This window comes from Asparagus officinalis, chromosome 4, assembly GCF_001876935.1.
Source record: "Asparagus officinalis chromosome 4, Aspof.V1, whole genome shotgun sequence".
Classification (NCBI taxonomy): domain Eukaryota; kingdom Viridiplantae; phylum Streptophyta; class Magnoliopsida; order Asparagales; family Asparagaceae; genus Asparagus; species Asparagus officinalis.
In genome coordinates, this window is record NC_033797.1 from 145,527,064 (window position 1) to 145,545,445 (window position 18,382).

Genomic DNA, 18,382 nt, shown 5'->3' on the forward strand with positions numbered 1-18,382 from the left:
CTGCAGCATTCTGCAAATATTTGGGGAAGCACTTTTTCACGTTCTTCTAGACTCAACCCACAAAAAACAACTCCATCTCCTCATTATAATAATAAATAATTTGGTCAAAATGGGGATTCTTCAAAATAATAAATAATTTATTATTTATTAGTCAAAGATGTAGAATATTTTTATTATTGTAATAAATGCATGATTCTTCAAAATGGGGAAGCTGTTGGAGTTGGAGCAAAAATAATTTGGAGAATATGACATTTGATTCCCCATTTTGGTGAAATTTTTGGGGAAGCTGTTGGAGATGCTCTTAGCCGCCTGAAAATCTTATTCAAGTCTCAGGAAAATTGTAAGCTTTTACGTCACCTAATTCTTCCAATTTGAGTGATTTACGCAATATATTACCAAATAGCATGATAAACGTGTCAATACTTATACGGAGAGACTTATCCAAGGATCATCGCAAAGTTTTGTTCAACTTCGCCACTTAGAAACAAACGATGGAGTTCAAGTTATGGCAAAAGGTTAATCTGAGAATCATCTCTCTGATTAAAATAAATGAGAAGAAAACAAATAAAAATTATGTTTACTTGCACAACTTTTGCGGGTATTTGACTCTCACACAGTTAAACGTTCTGTTACGCCAAAGGAAAATAGAAAACCAAATGGGGAACCTGGAATCAGAGCATGGAAAAGGTCGTTAGTTGCAAAATTTGTCCACCAAAGGAAAGAGAGATCAATTATAAAAAAATATTACTTGATCAATTACAAAGTCTAGTTACCAATCAACCAGAATACCACTGTATCAAATCATTAAGAAAAGCTTAAAAACACATAGGATAATAATGCTTGATCAAAATCTGCGGATAGGATACAAGAAAATATTTAACCAAAAGAAAGTAATTGGGTTTCCTTTTTTTCTTGAGGGTATAAGCTGATACCAAAACAGCAATTTCCCCAATGATCAGATGAAAGCTTCGCGCAAATGAGTTGGCAGCTTCAGTTCAGGCTCGAACTCGCCCAATGGTGAAAAATAATGGTCAACCATATCATCTGATACGTGCTTCAGTGTGGGAGGATCCCACTGCGCATATATTTCGAATTAAGACTCGAGGCCAAAAGGTTTGGGAACAAAACCAACAGTTTAAGACTATTAAGAGTTTAATCATACCTTCGGTTCTATGTCTTTCTCAACTAATCTTGCCCGAATACCCTGCAGAATCCAAAGATATGTCAGAGCCACATTGATCGATGTAAAACTATTTTTACGATCTATGTTAAAATACAACATGCGTTAAGGAAAATATAAGTGTAGCGGATGGGATAAGAAACGAACGCACCCACTGAAGGTTAGAGATAACTCCTATTGAGGGTAAAATGAGAGAGAATTGACTAAAATTGTTTGCCCGTGTACAGTGGAGGCAATTAAAGGCATTAGTTATGAGAAGTGATAATGTTATAGCTAATCAGAACAAGGGGTTCAGAGGTAGATCCCTCGTTCAGAGGTAAATCGAAGAAGAAATTGGTTTGAAGCAATTAAGGAGGAGATTAATAACAGTTAACAAAGAAATAACTCTTGATACAACTAAATAGAATTATAGGACTCGTGTCAACAACACCAAAAATTTATGATAAAGGTTTTGTTGCTGTTTAGCTTAAAGGGAAGAATGGGATATGTACCTCACAAAAGTCGGGCGAGACCTCTTTTGAAATTACATGTAGAGACATTCGATATTCCCGAATGAGGCATTCGTCAAGTGTCTGATATCTGCCTTCTCTTATCTATCAAGCAGCCAAGGACAATTGAGATGCAAGTTTACAATAAAAAGTATAACAGAGCAAGTTGATTTACTTACAGATCTCAGGGAAACCTTCAAACTCAATGGAGAAGCCTCTTTGAGTTTCTTGAGTGCACGATGACACCAATCCTGATTCGACCTAGCTGCCTCTTCTTCCTGATAAAGAAATAAAGAAAAGATTAAAATATGGGAGAAAGTACTAAGCCTGTAATAATAATAATAATAATAATAATAATAATACATGGGGCATCTATTGAACTCCAAACTTAGTTTTGGTACCGAAAAATTCCTGGCCAGAATATACCGTCATTCGTCCCTGACTTCATTGTATGAAGTCCCATCACAATTCTCTATATTAAAGCTTATAATCAACTAATATGAAAGTAATGGCTCACCAAAGCATCAATTATTTCCTCAACTGTTTCACGGCTAAAACATCTATCAATTGCCTCTAGCCTGAACATAAAGGCAAGAAAGACATTTAATAGTCAATAAAACAATATATATATTTTCATAAAACAGCAGAAGATTCATAGGTAACAGCTACATGACGTGAAAAATAACAAAAGTATAACCGATGTAAAAAATGAATAAGGAATTATTGTTGCCACAAATTGATTAAACAACAATAATATACTCTTAAGAAAAGAAGGGACGGTAATGGGTTACACCAATTTATCAGCTGCTCCTGAATAACTAATGCAGTGGATTGTTGCCAAATGGCTGATGGAATGTACCCTACAGAAATACATTGCTGTCTTGTAGATCATACTGAATGGGTTTCAGTTAATCCAGGAGCAGAAAAAAATAACAGGTATATCTAAATATAGTTGTGATGGGATGCCTGAGAGAACCACTGTAAATTGTCTCCAAAGAATGTTTCTTAAGATCTGAATACATGCCAGAAATTTCTTTTTATCAAATTTCAGAACATGAAGAACTCTTGTTAGTCAAAAGGCTAGATGAAAAATTATGCTCGCTCTTAATATTGTTTGAATATATGATTGGATGTTTCTTGATATATTGAAGTCTGTAGTGATACTAAGAAAGTGTTGGAGGCTGTTACGCTATGTACCAAATAAAGAGGTAAATATACAACTTCCCAACTCGAAAAGAACAAGTGAATTGGTGCCAATGCGCTCTCTTTTGAACCTGTGAGACACACGGTAGGATAATAGACTTTGAAAATTGCACTCTGCTGAATCTTCTTTTAGCCTGCATCTTATTAGAGATTCTTGCTACCAGGTCGCTACTGGAAGCAAGAAATATGCATCAACATCATCTTGTAAAAGCTACTGAAAAAGAAGTCCATATAACCTAGCTGGTTTATAAAAACTTGTCTCCATAGAGCTGTCCACATTTTTTCCAGTCAGAACCAGGTAAAATACAGCTTCTGACTGAATATACGTAAAAATCACAGCTATTTCCTCTTGTTGGAAATCTCTTCCAAATCTGTTCAAATCAGATTCTTCTTGGATGTAGCGAGAGAGATGGCAAAATAGAAAACTGTGCTCCCTCCCCAATCTTCAGATCTATTCAAGTCAGACTCGTTCATATTTCTCTTCTTGGGATGAAGAGAGAGATAAAATGCAGCAAAAAAAAAAGAGGTTCTCCCTCCCTTTCCAATTATATTCAGACCAGCTGATTGGAGCTGACTATTACTCAAGTAGCTAACTGTTTATTGTTAGCCAGTTGCTCCAGATACAAATCTACTTTGGAGCCCCATCTAATCCTCTACTTGCACTCTCCATTCAGTTATCATCCAAATAGTGGAAATCCATAGGGAACTAGCCTATTATGATGTTACCTCAGTAAAAGTTGATGATGCCAGTTATTTTGGACTTTCTACACTGTACGTGGATACATGTATGTGGAGAAGGAAAAGATATATATGTAAATATCTCAACAGAATAGATTGGATAAAATTTTAGTTTTTGAAGGAATAATAAATTGGATACATGGTGGTGTGTAGATCGAAAGGAAAAACGTGGAAAATCAAAAGGACGACCTAGTACCGGAACATGGTCGCCATTAGAAATTTTCAATTAGAAATTTTCAATTAGAAATTTTTCGTGTCTCTGTGTGCGTGGGCGTGGGTGTGGGCGTGGACGTGGGTGTGGGTGTGGGCATGTGTGCATGTGCGTGTGCATGCATGTGCATGTGTTTGTGTGTGTGTTTGTGTGTGTGTGTGTTTGTGTTTGTCTGTCTGTGTGTATGTATATATGTATGTATGGGTGCACTATGCGCACGCACATACACACACAAAGTAGGTCTGCTTCGGAGACACAAACTTAAAATTTGGCCCACTATTATACTACATGATGAGCCACCATATTGAGTGATGCACGCCATTTATAGCCGAATAAAGTAAGATGAGTTTTATAAGCTTCAAAGCCATCTAACAGAAAAAGTGCAGTATACTACAGGCACTGGTGGTATCAATGAATGCATGTATATCCTGTACTCATTGAACTAAATCAAACAAACCAATCTAGGACACAGTACAGGTAATCCAAGAATTGTCATTCTAATGCATATTTTGAATATGAGGTTCTGATATGCAAAGAATTAAGATGACACTAAAAATAAGTAATGACTGCTAACATTATAATCAAATGAGTTGCACTTCATTTCATATATGTCCACTGAATTGAGAAAAGGATGCATGGATGACAGACAACTTAAAAAGCAAATGAAATGACCTATGAACGATGCTCTGTTTATCTGGATAGACAACATCACCATATTGTGCAAGAGAAGAGTCTAAGACTGAAGGATCATCTGTAACCAACTTTGCAAGCCGTTCATCGATCCAACTAAGCCTCTGTTGAATTAAAAAGTACAATGTGGCAGCGTTATGCAAAATATCGTACAGAAAGTACAATTAAGGTGGAATTCCAAACAGTAGATAGTCAAAAAGAAACTAACAGCACTCATCGAATAATGTGTAGCAAGGCCCAAAGCAAGCATGTCAACTCCATTGATCTTCTCACCTGTCAGAGCCAAGTATTCCCCTGAAACAACAGCATTAAATAATCTTTAGTTTGTAAAGGAGGGATAGGAAGGACAATAAAGCTTGTAGCATTGCAGAATTGCAATCCAAGGTTGTGTAAGATAGTTATCCTATGATTTAAGCACCAATATGCCAATATTACAAGTCTCACATCATTCAGAACATGATGATACTTTTGAAATGGGCTCAGTATAACTACATCCAATCTGTAGCAGGACGGTCTTTCAAAACCTCTCTTAGTCAAACCTTCCAGCTTTACCACTACCAGGATAGTGGCAATAGTTTCTAACTCTTCATATATGGGTTGTGGACTTTGAACATTTGACTGTCAAAAAATGAATTTTTTTTCCAACTGTTGGACAGGAAAACCCGAGTTTTGCTTATTAGTTTTCTGCTCAATGAGTTTTCTATATTCTTTCCAAGAAAACATCAAGAAAAGAAGTTTTGGTTCTTCAATGGTTCTTTCTATCAATAGATATCAGCTGATATAGGCTTGTCATAGACTGAAACTAATATATTTGCACTTTGTTCTCAAAGATGTCAAAAACATCAAGAAAAAAAGTTTTGGTACTTCAAACGCTAGACCTTCGGCTCTTTCTATCAATATATATCAATAGAATTATCAGATTTGCATGCTGCAAAACTTATCCGAGGCACTACAGCCTGTATATTTGCACTTTGATATCAAAGGCTTAGACAAGAAATGGCCATTACCGAATTCATGCCTTTAAAATGTCATGGTATTAGGAGCTGCATTCTACGAAATAATTGATTACAAAATAGTATTGGACACTTGGATTCTGCTTCTATTCCAGTAAGATAGAGGAGACAAATATAGCTAAGCCAGATGTGAAGTCTTCAATGTGGTTCCATATAGAATTAAATTGTAACAATCTCTTAATCCTTGAAAATTGAGCCCATATATCACGGTTATTAATTGGTGTTCCCTTCAGCTATCTAAATCAATACTTCTTTACTAAAGAGCATTCAGCATCTATAAACTCAATGAAGAGAAGGACAGCCGCAATGGAGAGGTTGAGACAAGGACTTAAATGAATTAGGTTATGAATATAAGAAGACAACAATGAAGTTGGGTAAACGACGGGATTTGGTTGCCAGTAGTTTACAAGGTCATATAAAGTATAGATGTCAGATCCAGAAACGGATTTCACCATTTTAGAAAACAGGTCAAACAAGCAAGGGGTGACTGATATAAAGAAGAGAGATTTTATTTCTACATTCACTTTTACACAAAAAAATTTCGGAGTATCAAAATGTCCAAAACTGAAACTCCACTAGGATATAACTATAAAATCCAAAGCTAAAGCCAATAAACAAATTCCTGCATTTTGAAAAATATTCCAAGATAAGTCAAACAGATACCCCCAAATAAGTGGAGAGTAACATTCAAATAGCATCTCCTCCCTTTTAAGTTTTATCCAAGAAGAACCTTCAGAAATAAAAATGGAGGTTCTGCTAGTGCTAACTCCAAAGTTAGAGCACCAAAAGGTGAGGGTTATTTTTATTTCTTGGAGGAAATTTAGCAACCTGCATACTATTATGTTTAAGGTTTGAGATCTCAAATTCCATTGAGTATCCAGTCTTTACAAATGACTGGAGGAACTAATAGCACAAACTTCACATCAAAGGCCTACCTACATAACCGGTGAGATGTGAAAGGTAGAAGGAAGCTGCAGCATCAGGATGGAAGCCAATATGAATTTCAGGAGTGGAGAAAACCTGAAATTAGACAAAAGATGCAAGATACTGTTAAGTAATGCTTGAATAGCTATATATGCTGTAGTAGTAAACATCAATGCTTAAATAAATGAAGGAAAGATGAAATAATATGTATTAAACATAAGAGTAAAGCTCTTGTAAACTAGAGGACAGAAGCACTAGTCCGCCAACTTTTTTATCCATCAGATTTACTTTGAGATTCATGTTGACATGTGATTCGCATCAAGGCACACATCTCAAAGATATCATTGATGTGTATCACATGCCACCACAAATCTCAAAGCAAATTGAATGGATAAAAGAGTTTGTGAATAGAGCCCTCAATCAACTTAAGTTTATTGTAGCTTTACTCTCAAACATAAAATATTTTTACATAGAAAAGATACACGAATACAATGAAATGAAGAATCTGGAGAATATTAGTTGAACAACTGCACATAAGAATAATGACTGTTCTGAACATATGATGGAAACTCCGTTAGGAGAAAGCATCTTTTCATATAAGAATTATATATTATCTATTATTATTTATATACTAAATCAAATGTCACTATTTGCAGATGAGAAGTGGAAGTTGTTTTTGTATATAGTAAAAGATAATTGATTACTATTATTATTATTATTATTTGGAAACATAAAATATTTTTATAGTGTCTATGTTATCTAATATTAAACCTGCCTTCTTAGCTTTCCTATGTCATGCATCATTTCCATATTAATCCTATCCAAAATCAACAATTGTCTCATCAATACGCCACTTCACTTTCTCACTCTCCTCTTATCTTCTTCCCAACCCAACAACCACCTCTATCTTGAATTCCCATGCATTGCTCGGTTAACAACCGCTAATTTGACATAAATAAGATAAACAAAAAATAAAATAAAAAGATAGTTATGTTTTAGATAACTTAAAGGTGTTACCTTTGCATGCGACAAAACAAGTGCAACATTTTTAAATCAAGAACAAACAATGTAATATAACTGAACCCTGGGGGTAATTTACTTATGTTATCATTGATGAATTCTCATCTCCATCGGGCAAGATGATATACCATATATTTTTAAGCATAACCTACTGAGCACTACTAACTATTAATATAGAATGATTGAACAATTTCGCAGAGTAAGATTACAGAATTACAACTGAGATCAAAATTAATTCACTACAGTCCACAGATGAATATTAGTGAAAGATTAGAAAGATAAAATTTAATTCATTACAGTTCATGGACGAATATTAGTGAAAGATTAGAAAGATAACCAAGAATATCATATATTCAGGAGTCAGACACAAAAGTGTTATTGAAAAAGAGCATAATGATCAAGTGAAATGGAGTTATAGCATTAATTATCCAAACATTACAAATCAAAATGGATCAGTTGACTACACTAGGGACTCTTAAGTCTTAACTGAGAATTAGATTAACAATTGGTACACCTAGGTGTTGTATCAGTGCTTGAGGAGCCATAAAGTTATATAAGCAACAGTTGGTACAGTGTAGTGAGTGCTAGGCAACTAAGGTAGCCAGATACTTGCTTATCTCGTAAATCTTCTTCATGTAGTTAAATGATTATGCAATTCGGGTAAACTGCTAAAATGCCCCAAAGCTATAACTTTCTGCTGCAAAAAACATGCCTGGTGTATTAGATTCAATAAGTATCCCCTTGCTCTATTAGATTCATCCAATAATCCATCTTGAACTTTGAACAACATGCTATTGAACAACATGCTATTGCATAGCCATCTCTTAGCGGCCCCATCTTGAACTTTGAACAACATGCTATTGCCTAGCCATCTCTTAGCCGTCATATTTGGACTCCTTATCCATTTCAAGAATTATTTCCAGGTTTAGCAGACATCTCTCAGTATTTCACATGCAATACTTGTTGTGAACTTGCATAAGACCATAGCAGCAACTTCCAATTGGGAGAAATCTTTAACCACGGCAAAGTCTGAGTTAACTAGCATATAACACATGGATCTCTGCATTGTTGCACTGATCTAACGTTTTTTGTATCCTCTTTCTTACAGAATTATTGATATATACATAAATTTTAGATTTTTTAACTATAAATTTACCCTCAAAACACAAAAGATAAAAAGTGATGTATTAACAAGAGTATACTCTAGAAGATTTTATTAACTATACAAGTAAAGGTTTTTCATCATTCTCGTACTTCACAAGAAAATATAGAAACAACAGTCAATAGCATTCTGGTTTTGCCTGATGTCAATGATGACAGCTGCTTTCATTTTTACCAGAATAAGAATCGCAATGAAACCATGTCCTGATCAATGTCTAGGAGTTATTCAACTTTCCTTTATTTCCTTTTTAACTTACAGCCAGCCATTTACATTTTTGTGGTATCAATCAACAGTTGATCATGCCCAACTATGAAAATCCATAAGAACTAGCGCACGTCAATTTCATTTCACATACAGCAATGAAGCTTACAGCATGATACCAGTTCTACAGAAACATCATGATTGTGCGAAGGAAAGTTGGAATCTTTGCAGATGCAAACTGAAGTTGGTAACTCCTCATAAAAATAAACAACAAAAGTTATACTAAAAGGAGTAATAACATCTTCATAAAATCTCCTGAACTTAGCTCAGCTTATATGCTAAACACATGTCTACTTTATAGGTGCAAGATTACTGAGAAATGCAAATGATATTATCTAAAAAAATTGAAAATATGTCAATGTTCTATAACATGACTGTATAACTCATACAGTTTTATCCGTCGCAATACGAAATGTCCCAGGAACCGAAATTCCTCCTCCCCCTCCCATGGTAATACCATCTAGGACAGCCACCTGCACCAAACAAAAGATTGTGCTAATAAGGCACAGCTTAACAGGCAAACAAGATAGATTATTGCATATTTGCATGACTGGCAAAAGGCTTCAAATTAAATCCATTAGAAATTTCAGTAGCTAAACATAATGGTAACTGAAAAAAGAAATAAAATAATAATGATTGCCATGATAATTACTTTGTAATAAAAAAGACTATTGTACTAGGCATATTAACTTGGAGAAAAGTTATTTCATAATGATACCACAGGACTAGATGGTTTCAGGGTTCACCAATGATTTAGTAGTCAACTTTGGAGAAAGGTTACTTGAAACTGATAGTAAATCTTGGATGTTATCACTATCTTTCTGTCTCTAGGACGCTTGGCGTCTTATATGGCAAGGAGATGAATACCAAGATTTTTAAAAAAAATACCAGGTATAAAAAGTTATCGTTGCATCCTCTCAAGCCGTAAACTGTAAGAAGATGAAACTCACCCCAGTAAAATTGGTGTGTCCACTGATAACTGATACTAAACACCCATGTTCAGTGTTTGTTTGAACAGATAGTTATCTACTAGATCTCTCAAAAAGACATAAATCTAAGTGTATATACTACTTCTGTTTTCAATTAAAAAGTAGATTTTGTCTCAGTTAGCTTACTCTAAAGGTTTTCCAAGGCTCTTCACATGATATGTGTATGTTTTATTTGCATGTGCCAAATACACATATGTGACAAGCAAACATGTGCATGATCCTATATTTGTCTCTAAGTCAGTAACCACAAATCACCCTGCTAATTTGAGAACCACATCCTCAAACTGAGTATACTGCATATTGTTAAAATAAGAATGGTTAAGTAGGTCACTTTGTTGGACTAATACTTATAGGTATCAAAACCAGTATACTGATTTTATTTAACAAGTTCATGGATGATAACAAGCACAACAACTTCATAAAAATAGAATACCGATATATGAAGACCAGGCTTGCAGTGATTGACAATTAGCATCTTCATACTTTCTACAGTACATATAGGTATCAAAATACACATTTAGCATGTAATTCCATCACAGAGAACGAAGTTTACTTCTAAAGTTTCTAAACTGCATGAGCCTTACTGATGCGGACTAAAGATTTATCATGGTTTTTATATTAAACTCATGCAGGATGATGAATAATCAGTTTGCAACACTGCAAGAGAAGTTAACAAAAAAAATTGAAGTGTAATGACAAGCAAGAAGATTGACAGGGGGAATAAGTAGGTGCATTATTTGGATAAGATAAAGTATTTATGGTGATAGCGCTCATAGTCAAATGTATACATTCCTCAATCATATTATAGCATGTCAAGCAAAACTTGATAAATTGCAACACCTGAAAAACAATTCAAAACTGCAAATTAAAACAGAAAACATTAAAGAAAGGAATATTTAAAGATCTAGAACTCACATGTGGCTTTAAATATGTCCCCAGAGTGTAAATAAATGAGTATATGTTCCTGAACAAATCCTTGCACTCCTCAAATTTGCCTGCATAAATTACAGAGGAGGAGAAGTTCATGTAAGAGGAGAAGTTCATGTAAACTTGTTGATCGACAAACAAAATAAACATGCAAAAATGTTTTAAATATGAAGATTACATCATGACACATGCCTTCCCTTATGTGACCTGTGAAGGGATCAAATAAGAAACCAGAAACCAAATGTTTAGCAGTAACAAATTCTAGGATAAAAGCTCTTTGATAAGCTAACTTGTAAGCTGTAAGACAACTGGTAACCAGACTTCCATAAACAAAACTTGCAAGAAACCTTGCCAAATGTAACTAGGAGATCGGTATGCAATTTGACTTTCATAAGTACCTATGTTCCATATCATGACATTTGAGAGATGAGTTTTTCGAATATACAGCAGTTCCTCCCAAAAAAAAATGCTAAACCCTATGTCCTCCTGCACATCATAAAGATCAAGAAAACATAATTCCAATCTGTAAATCATCCACGGATCTTCCAACTGAGCTCTTGCATATCAAACATTAAGCTTCATGCTTCCAAACTATATGCTTGACCTAAAATTTAACTCCTAACTACACTGGTATGATTCAACTTACACATTTCTATCATCATATTTGACAAATCCTATATAACCTTCTTGCTGGGAATAAATATAATCTACCTAAACAATGTTAAGTCTCTCCACTGCTCATAACTCAACAATATCAGCAAAGGTAGAATATTAGTATCTATAGAATCTTATATGTTCGATAGTTAGTTAAAATTGAAGGCAAGCAAATTAAACAAACCTTGATTTATCAAGTGATAGAGACTAATAACATCTCCACCTACGCTAAAAGCTCTACCACTTCCCTTTAAGACATTTAAAGATCAAAACTTAACTCTCTTCAAAATAAAAACAAGATACTCAATAAGATTAAGATTAAAAATATACTAATTATTTAGCTTACTATAATTATTATTTTTATTCTAGCTATCATTTAAGGTGAAGAAACCGCCAAACCGCTCATGGTATTGTCTCAATACTGGCAATAGTTTTGGCCCAAACCCTCATTTTTACTTTACTCTCTCTTGTAATCTCCTCTAGTCATCTTTTTCCTCACATTTCATAAAGAAATGGCTTTGATGTCGGAGACACAGTTTATCGCTATAGGTTTCACCGCCCGTTTCAACAATTTCGACGAAGATAAGAATGCTAGATTCGAGTACAAAGGTCGATGTTCGGTATATTCTCAAACTTGGCCACAGTTTCCCCCATCTTCAAGTTTTTGCAACCCCCCCTATTGAGCTAAAGCTCCCTACTTTTTTTCACATCCCTCCTCCTTTCGTCATGCTTTCATCATTGAACTGTCTTTTACTTGTACGGTCGTTAGTCACCAACGCCTACTATATCATCAATCCCATATTCCGTGACAAAGATTCACCGCCTGATCCTAAACTCTCTATATGATCACCATCCGCTCGACACTCTCATAGTCTTGTACAAAAACTACTTCCCTGGCTTTTTCCAAATAAGCTGTGTTGTAAGAAAGAGCAGACAGAGTGAGAGGGCAAGCGAGGTATCACAGAGAACCAGCCTACTTCTTCCTTATTTTTAGCTCCACCACTAGGCAAGGGGTGGAGCGAGATACTCCCCTAAGCACCATGGCCCACCAAAATATCTTGAGAGACACTGGGGTTGTTGATAGCTCTAAAGCCGCCTATTGGCTAAACAATGAGCTTCCTGATATTACTAACATTATCAGGTTTCAGGCAGAACTAGGCACAGATGTTTATCGATTATTATCTCCTGTTGCTAATTGCTAGCTTGGTGTATCGCTCAATGTGATTGTGTTATTGTATCAACACCATATATAATGTTCCTTCTCCGAGTCCCTTGACCAGGCATTCTGTGATACGTACTTTGAATACTGTCAAGCACATGCTCGCTGTTAGAAGAAGCAACGATGAGGAGCATGGAGTGTTGTCTTGCGCCTTAGTTGAAGCGGGTAGTCATGTGTTTCACACGCGGGTAGTCATGCGTTTCAACCGTGTGATCCTGCTGTGAGTGAACAATCGAATGGTTCTATGGATAGCAAATTAAGATATCTCTACACTACACCTACACCCTATGTGAGCCGATATTCCACTGTAGCCTAGAGGAGACAACAAGAGAGAGTAAAGTAAAAAATGACTATTGATGGTTTGGACCAAAGCTACCGCCGGTATTGAGACAATACCATGAGCATTGTGGCGATTTCCTAACCCTAAACAATAACTAAAATAAAAATAATGACTATAGTACCCTAAATAGTTAGTACCATTTTAATATTTTTAATCTTAACCTTATTGAGTATCTTGTTTTCTTAATTTCTTAATTGTTAGAATAAAAATAATTATAGAAATTTTTAGAGTTTTTTTGTAAATTGCAAAATTTTTAGGGTAATTTTTGTAATTTTTAAAACTTGTAGGGTGTTTTCTGTAAATTTTAACTTTTTGAGGGGGTTGTTTATATATTTTAAAAATTTTAGTTTTTTTAAATTTAAAATTTTGGAACTTTTGTGGTATTTACTGAGTTTTACATTATTGAAGGTGCTTTTGTAATTTTACAATTGTTCATTATTTATAATTTTTTTACTTTACAATGGATCTTGTTAATTTTTAGGTTTCAGAAACTTGCATGTTTTAGAACTTTTTATGGTGGAATATTAGCCCACGTAGGCTGTGGGTGTAGTGTAGACATCTTCATCTACTATCCATAGAACAACTCGATTGTTCACCTACAATGAGATCTCAGGTTGAAATGCATGACTACCGGCCTCTCCTAAGGCATAAGACAATACTCTATGCTCCTCATCATTATTTCTTCTAACAGCAAACATGTGTTTAACAGTATTCAAAGTACGTATCACAGTATGCCCAGGCCAAGGGACTCGGAAGAGGAATATCATATACGGTGTTGACGCAACAACACAATTCATATTGAATAGTACACCAAGCTGGCAATTAGCAGCAGGAGATAAAAACTCATAAACATCTGCACCTTGATCCGTCTAAACTTGATAACACTAGTAAATCAGGGAGCTCATTATTTAGCCAATAGATAGCTCTAGAACTATCAGCAACCTCAATCTCTCCCAAAAAATTTTGGTAGGTCATGATGCCTAGAGGAGCATTGCCTAGTGGTGGAGCTGAAAACATAAAAGTAGGCTTGTCATCGACTTATCGATGATACCTCACTTGCCCTCTCACTCGGCGTGCTCTTACAACACAGGTTACCTGGAAAAAGCCATGAAGGTAGGTAATGTACAAAACCGCGTGAGTATTGAGAGGGTGGTCATATGGAGGGTTTGGGATCAAGTGATGAAAGTCTTCATCATGGAAGAGTGAACTAATGACATGGTTGGCATCAGTGACTAGAGACCGTACAAGTAAGAGACATTTTAACGATAAAAGCATGGTGAAAGGAAGAAGGATGCGAAAAAATTTGGAAACTTGAGCTCAATGGGAGGGCAAGGGCGCAAAATCCTAAAGATGAGGAAAACTGTCGTTAAGTTTAAGAATATACCGAATATCTACCTCCCGTACTTGAATCTAGCATTCTCATCTTCGTCGAAGTTGTTAAAATGAGTGGTGAAACATGTGGCGATAAACCGTGTCTCCGACATCAAAGCCATTTCTTTGTGAAATAGGAGAAAAAAGATGACTAGAGGAGACAACAAGAGTGAAGTAAAAAATAACTGTTGAGGGTTTAGACAAAGCTACCGCCAATATTGAGACAATACCATAAGCAGTTTAGCAGTTGCCTAAATGTAAATGATAACTGCAATAAAAATAATAAGTATAGTACCCTGAATAATTAGTATCTATTTAATTTTTTTAATCTTAACCTTATTGAGCATCTTCTTTTGTTAAGTGCTAAATTGTTAGAATAAAAACAATTACAAAAATCTTCAAGGTTTTTTTGTAAATTTCAAAAAAATTAGGGTGTTTTTTATAATTTTAAACTTTTAGGGTGTTTTCTGTAAATTTTAAGTTTTTTCGGGGTTGTTTGTACATTTTGAATTTTTAGTGTTTTTTTAAAAATTTTGAATTTTTAGAACTTTTTGTGGTATTTACCGAGTTTTACATTATTAGAGGTGCTTTTGTAATTTTGTAATTGTTCATTATTTATAATTTTTTACTTTAAAACAGATCTTGTCAATTTTCAGGTTTCAAAAGACTCGTGTGTTTTAGAACTTTTTAGGGGGGTTTGTAATTCCAAGCGCTTATATGAACCAAGCCTCAGCTTTTCACCCCATTTGCTTCTTAACTTGGTTTAAAGTTTACCCTCATATAGGGTTAAACTTTATCCTTAGTGAACTTTTAGAAAAATAAAACACATGTACCAAACAAGCCCTAAGTGTGTATGATTGGTAAGAACTGTTACTTTTTTAGCCCGCAGCCATCAGCTCAAGCCTTACCTAATTTTCATTTTTCATGTTCACTTAGTTCCTACAAAAAAATGTTAAACCCTATTTCATGTTCACTTAGTTCCTCCAAAAAATGCTAAACCCTATGTCCTACCTGCACATCATAGAGATCAAGAAAACATAATTCCAATTTTTTAAATCATAAAGGTGTCTTCATCAATGCCCACAACTTAAATTGTTTGACGCATGTTAAACATTAGACTTTCTTGACATACATTGTTCGCTCAAGTGTTTGGGTGAAGTATACATCCAATTTCAAGAGGTCTAGTTTCATTCATCAATAACTCATAAGATAAGTTTAAATTTGAATTTTTTTTTTCATGTGTTTATTTGGTCTTTCCAAATGAGACATGACTATGATGTACATCTTTCCTCATGACCTAAAGGCCAACACAATGAGGGTTTTAAGTCTGTATAATTGGTAGGAATTGTTACTTTTTTTAGCCTAAAGCCATCAACTCAAGCCCCTTCCCTAATTGTCATTTTTCATGTTCACTTAGTTCCTCCAAAAAAAAGCTAAACCCTATAGAGATCAAGAAAACATAATTCCAATTTTTTTAAATCATAAGGGTATCTTCATCAATCCCCACTACTTCAACTGTTTGACGCATGTTAAACATTAGGCGCTTGACATACATCGTTGGCTCAACTGTTTGGGTGAAGCATGCATCCAATTTCAAGAGGTCTAGTTTCATACATCCATAACTCATAAGTCTAAATTTGAATTTTTGTTTTTCATGCATTTATTTGGTCTTTCCAAATGAGACATGATTTGATGTACATCTTTCCTCATGGCCTGAAGCACAACACAGTGAGGGTTTTAAGTCTGTATAATTGGTAGGAATTGTTACTTTTTTTAGCTTACAGCCATCAGCTCAATCCTTCCCTAACTGTCATTTTCCATGTGCACTTAGTTCCTCCAAAAATAATGCTAAACCCTATGTCCCACCTACACATCATAAAGGTCAAAAAAACATAATTCCCATTTTTTTAAATCATCCATGGATCTTCCAACCGAGCTCTCGCATATCAAACATCAAGCTGCATGCTTCCAAACTATACACTTGACAGCCAATTTTAGTCCTAACTTCACTGGTATGATTCAACTTACACATTTCTATCATCATGTTTGACAAATCCTATACAAACTTCTTGCTGGAAATAAATATAATCTACCTAAACAATGTCAAGTTCCTCCATTGTTCATAACTCAACAATATCAGCAAAGATAGAATAATAGTATCTATAGAATCATATATGTTCGTTAGTTAGTTAACATCGAAGGCAAGCAAATTAAACAAACCTTGATTTATCAAGTGATAGAGACTGATAACATCTCCACCTGCGCTGAAAGCTCTGCCACTTCCCTTTAGACATTTAAAGACAAACACTTAAACTCTCTTCAAAATGTCATCTAATCTCATAAACCCAATAACTAACCAACCCATATCTACCTTCATCATAACAAACCCAATATCAGCATTATCCTCCCAAGACTCATACAACTTCTTCAGCCGAATCCCCTGCAACCATCATCAAAATCTCAGCTGAGAATATCGTCGAACACGTTATCTGCATCATAGAAACACATACCATATTGCTCGTGAGAGCATTTAGCGAATTTGGCCTGTTGAGAATCGCTGCTCGAGCACTGGCTTTGCCCTCCACAAGGACCTAACTCAATAAAATTCGAGAATATAAAATGTTAAAAGATGTGGGGAAAATGGAGAAGGAATAAAATGGGTATGTTGAGAAACTGACTTGGTTCTGGAGATTGTCGTCTTGGATGGCGGTCGCGGCGGCGACAGAGGCCGAGAGGCGACGGTGATGGGGGAGAAAGCGAAGGGATGGGCGAGATCTCCAAGCTAAAGATTGTAGCTTTAGGCTCTGCATTTTTTGTTGGGACTTCTTGAGACGTTGACTGCTGGATAGTGAAGGCTGCACGGGGGCTTATAAAGAAGGCTTAACTGAGAACACACCCCCTCTAAGTATGGACAAATTTTCGAAACAGTCCTATTCGGACATTTATTTGCAAAAAAACGACCACTTTCAAACTTAATTATAAAAACCGACCTGGTTTCAGCCCTGTTGCTAAAACCAGGTTGATTTCTGAAAATTTTTTTACGAAACTTCACGGGAGTTTAACTCCCGTGAAGTTTAGCATATTTTTAAACTTCACGGGAGTTGAACTCCCGTGAAGTTTAATTTCTTCAAAAATCTTCACGGGAGTTGAACTCCTATGAAGTTTTGGTCACACAACAGACTTCACGGGAGTTGAACTCCTGTGAAGTCTGTTAGACTATTAAAAACTCCACGGGGGTTCAACACCAGTGTAGTTACAAGCCAAATTTCCCAGAGAATCGCTCTCTGGGAAATTTAGACTGCAACTCCACGTGAGTACGGTTTTATTTTTTTGGGCCAATTTCCCTTGTTTCATTCTCTCTTGACTTAGTTCTTACTTAGGGGGTGTTTGTTTCAACTTTTTTTGGGATACAAGGTGGATTACAAATTCTAGGATGAAAAGTGTTTTTTTTAGTTTATAGATTTCATAATCTTTATTTGATTCAAAATAAAATTTGGGATATTGAATACCTAAATAATAAAATACTAATATATTATAGTATTTGTGAAATCCCCTCTTTGAGAGAGGATTAATGCTAGATTTCAAATTTTAAAATTTGTAATGCTACAATTTGAGTTTGAAACAAACAAAATACAAATTATAGGATTAAATATTCCAAAATATTGATAAAATAAACAACATTTTAGAAATTCCAACCCATGTTAAAAAACCTATGGATTTCAAATCCCATGATAAAATCTACATCCTAAAATTATAGGATTTGAAAAAAACACCCCCTTAAACGAAATGTTGGCGTACATCAAGATCTGGAGTCTAAATCTGCAAATAGAGAATATATGAGGGGCACATACTTAAAAACTCCTTAAATCGTCAAAAATTTACTTCCCTCCCGTCTCTCTCATTCTCATCCGCTGACAAAATCATGGAGGACGACGGACATCGTCGCCATCACGAGCACGAAGGCAACGGGAACTCCGGCGTCAAATCAGCGG

At 35.2% G+C, this 18,382-nt stretch overlaps 1 protein-coding gene across 1 annotated transcript; it reads right to left on the reverse strand.

Annotated features, from left to right (window-relative positions):
* On the reverse strand, nucleotides 696-17,262 carry LOC109839655 (3-hydroxyisobutyryl-CoA hydrolase-like protein 2, mitochondrial). Its single transcript, XM_020408167.1, has 14 exons — nucleotides 17,069-17,262; nucleotides 16,901-16,981; nucleotides 16,762-16,830; nucleotides 16,611-16,674; nucleotides 10,795-10,874; nucleotides 9,280-9,363; nucleotides 6,459-6,543; nucleotides 4,719-4,804; nucleotides 4,493-4,614; nucleotides 2,186-2,246; nucleotides 1,848-1,946; nucleotides 1,672-1,773; nucleotides 1,163-1,204; nucleotides 696-1,075 (listed from the first exon to the last, which is right to left on the reverse strand). Exons 1-14 carry the CDS (start codon nucleotides 17,198-17,200, stop codon nucleotides 956-958), a joined length of 1,227 nt encoding a protein of 408 aa, XP_020263756.1. The 5' UTR covers nucleotides 17,201-17,262; the 3' UTR covers nucleotides 696-955.

Excerpts from the sequence above, each read along its gene's own strand:
- LOC109839655 (XM_020408167.1), bottom strand. The coding sequence starts at position 17,200 with ATGCAGAGCCTAAAGCTACAATCTTTAGCTTGGAGATCTCGCCCATCC. Across the intron at positions 6,544-9,279 it reads GTATTGCGACGGATAAAACT|GTTTTCTCCACTCCTGAAAT; the intron begins GTATGAGTTATA and ends GTCTAATTTCAG. Across the intron at positions 1,076-1,162 it reads AGAAAGACATAGAACCGAAG|TGGGATCCTCCCACACTGAA; the intron begins GTATGATTAAAC and ends ATATATGCGCAG.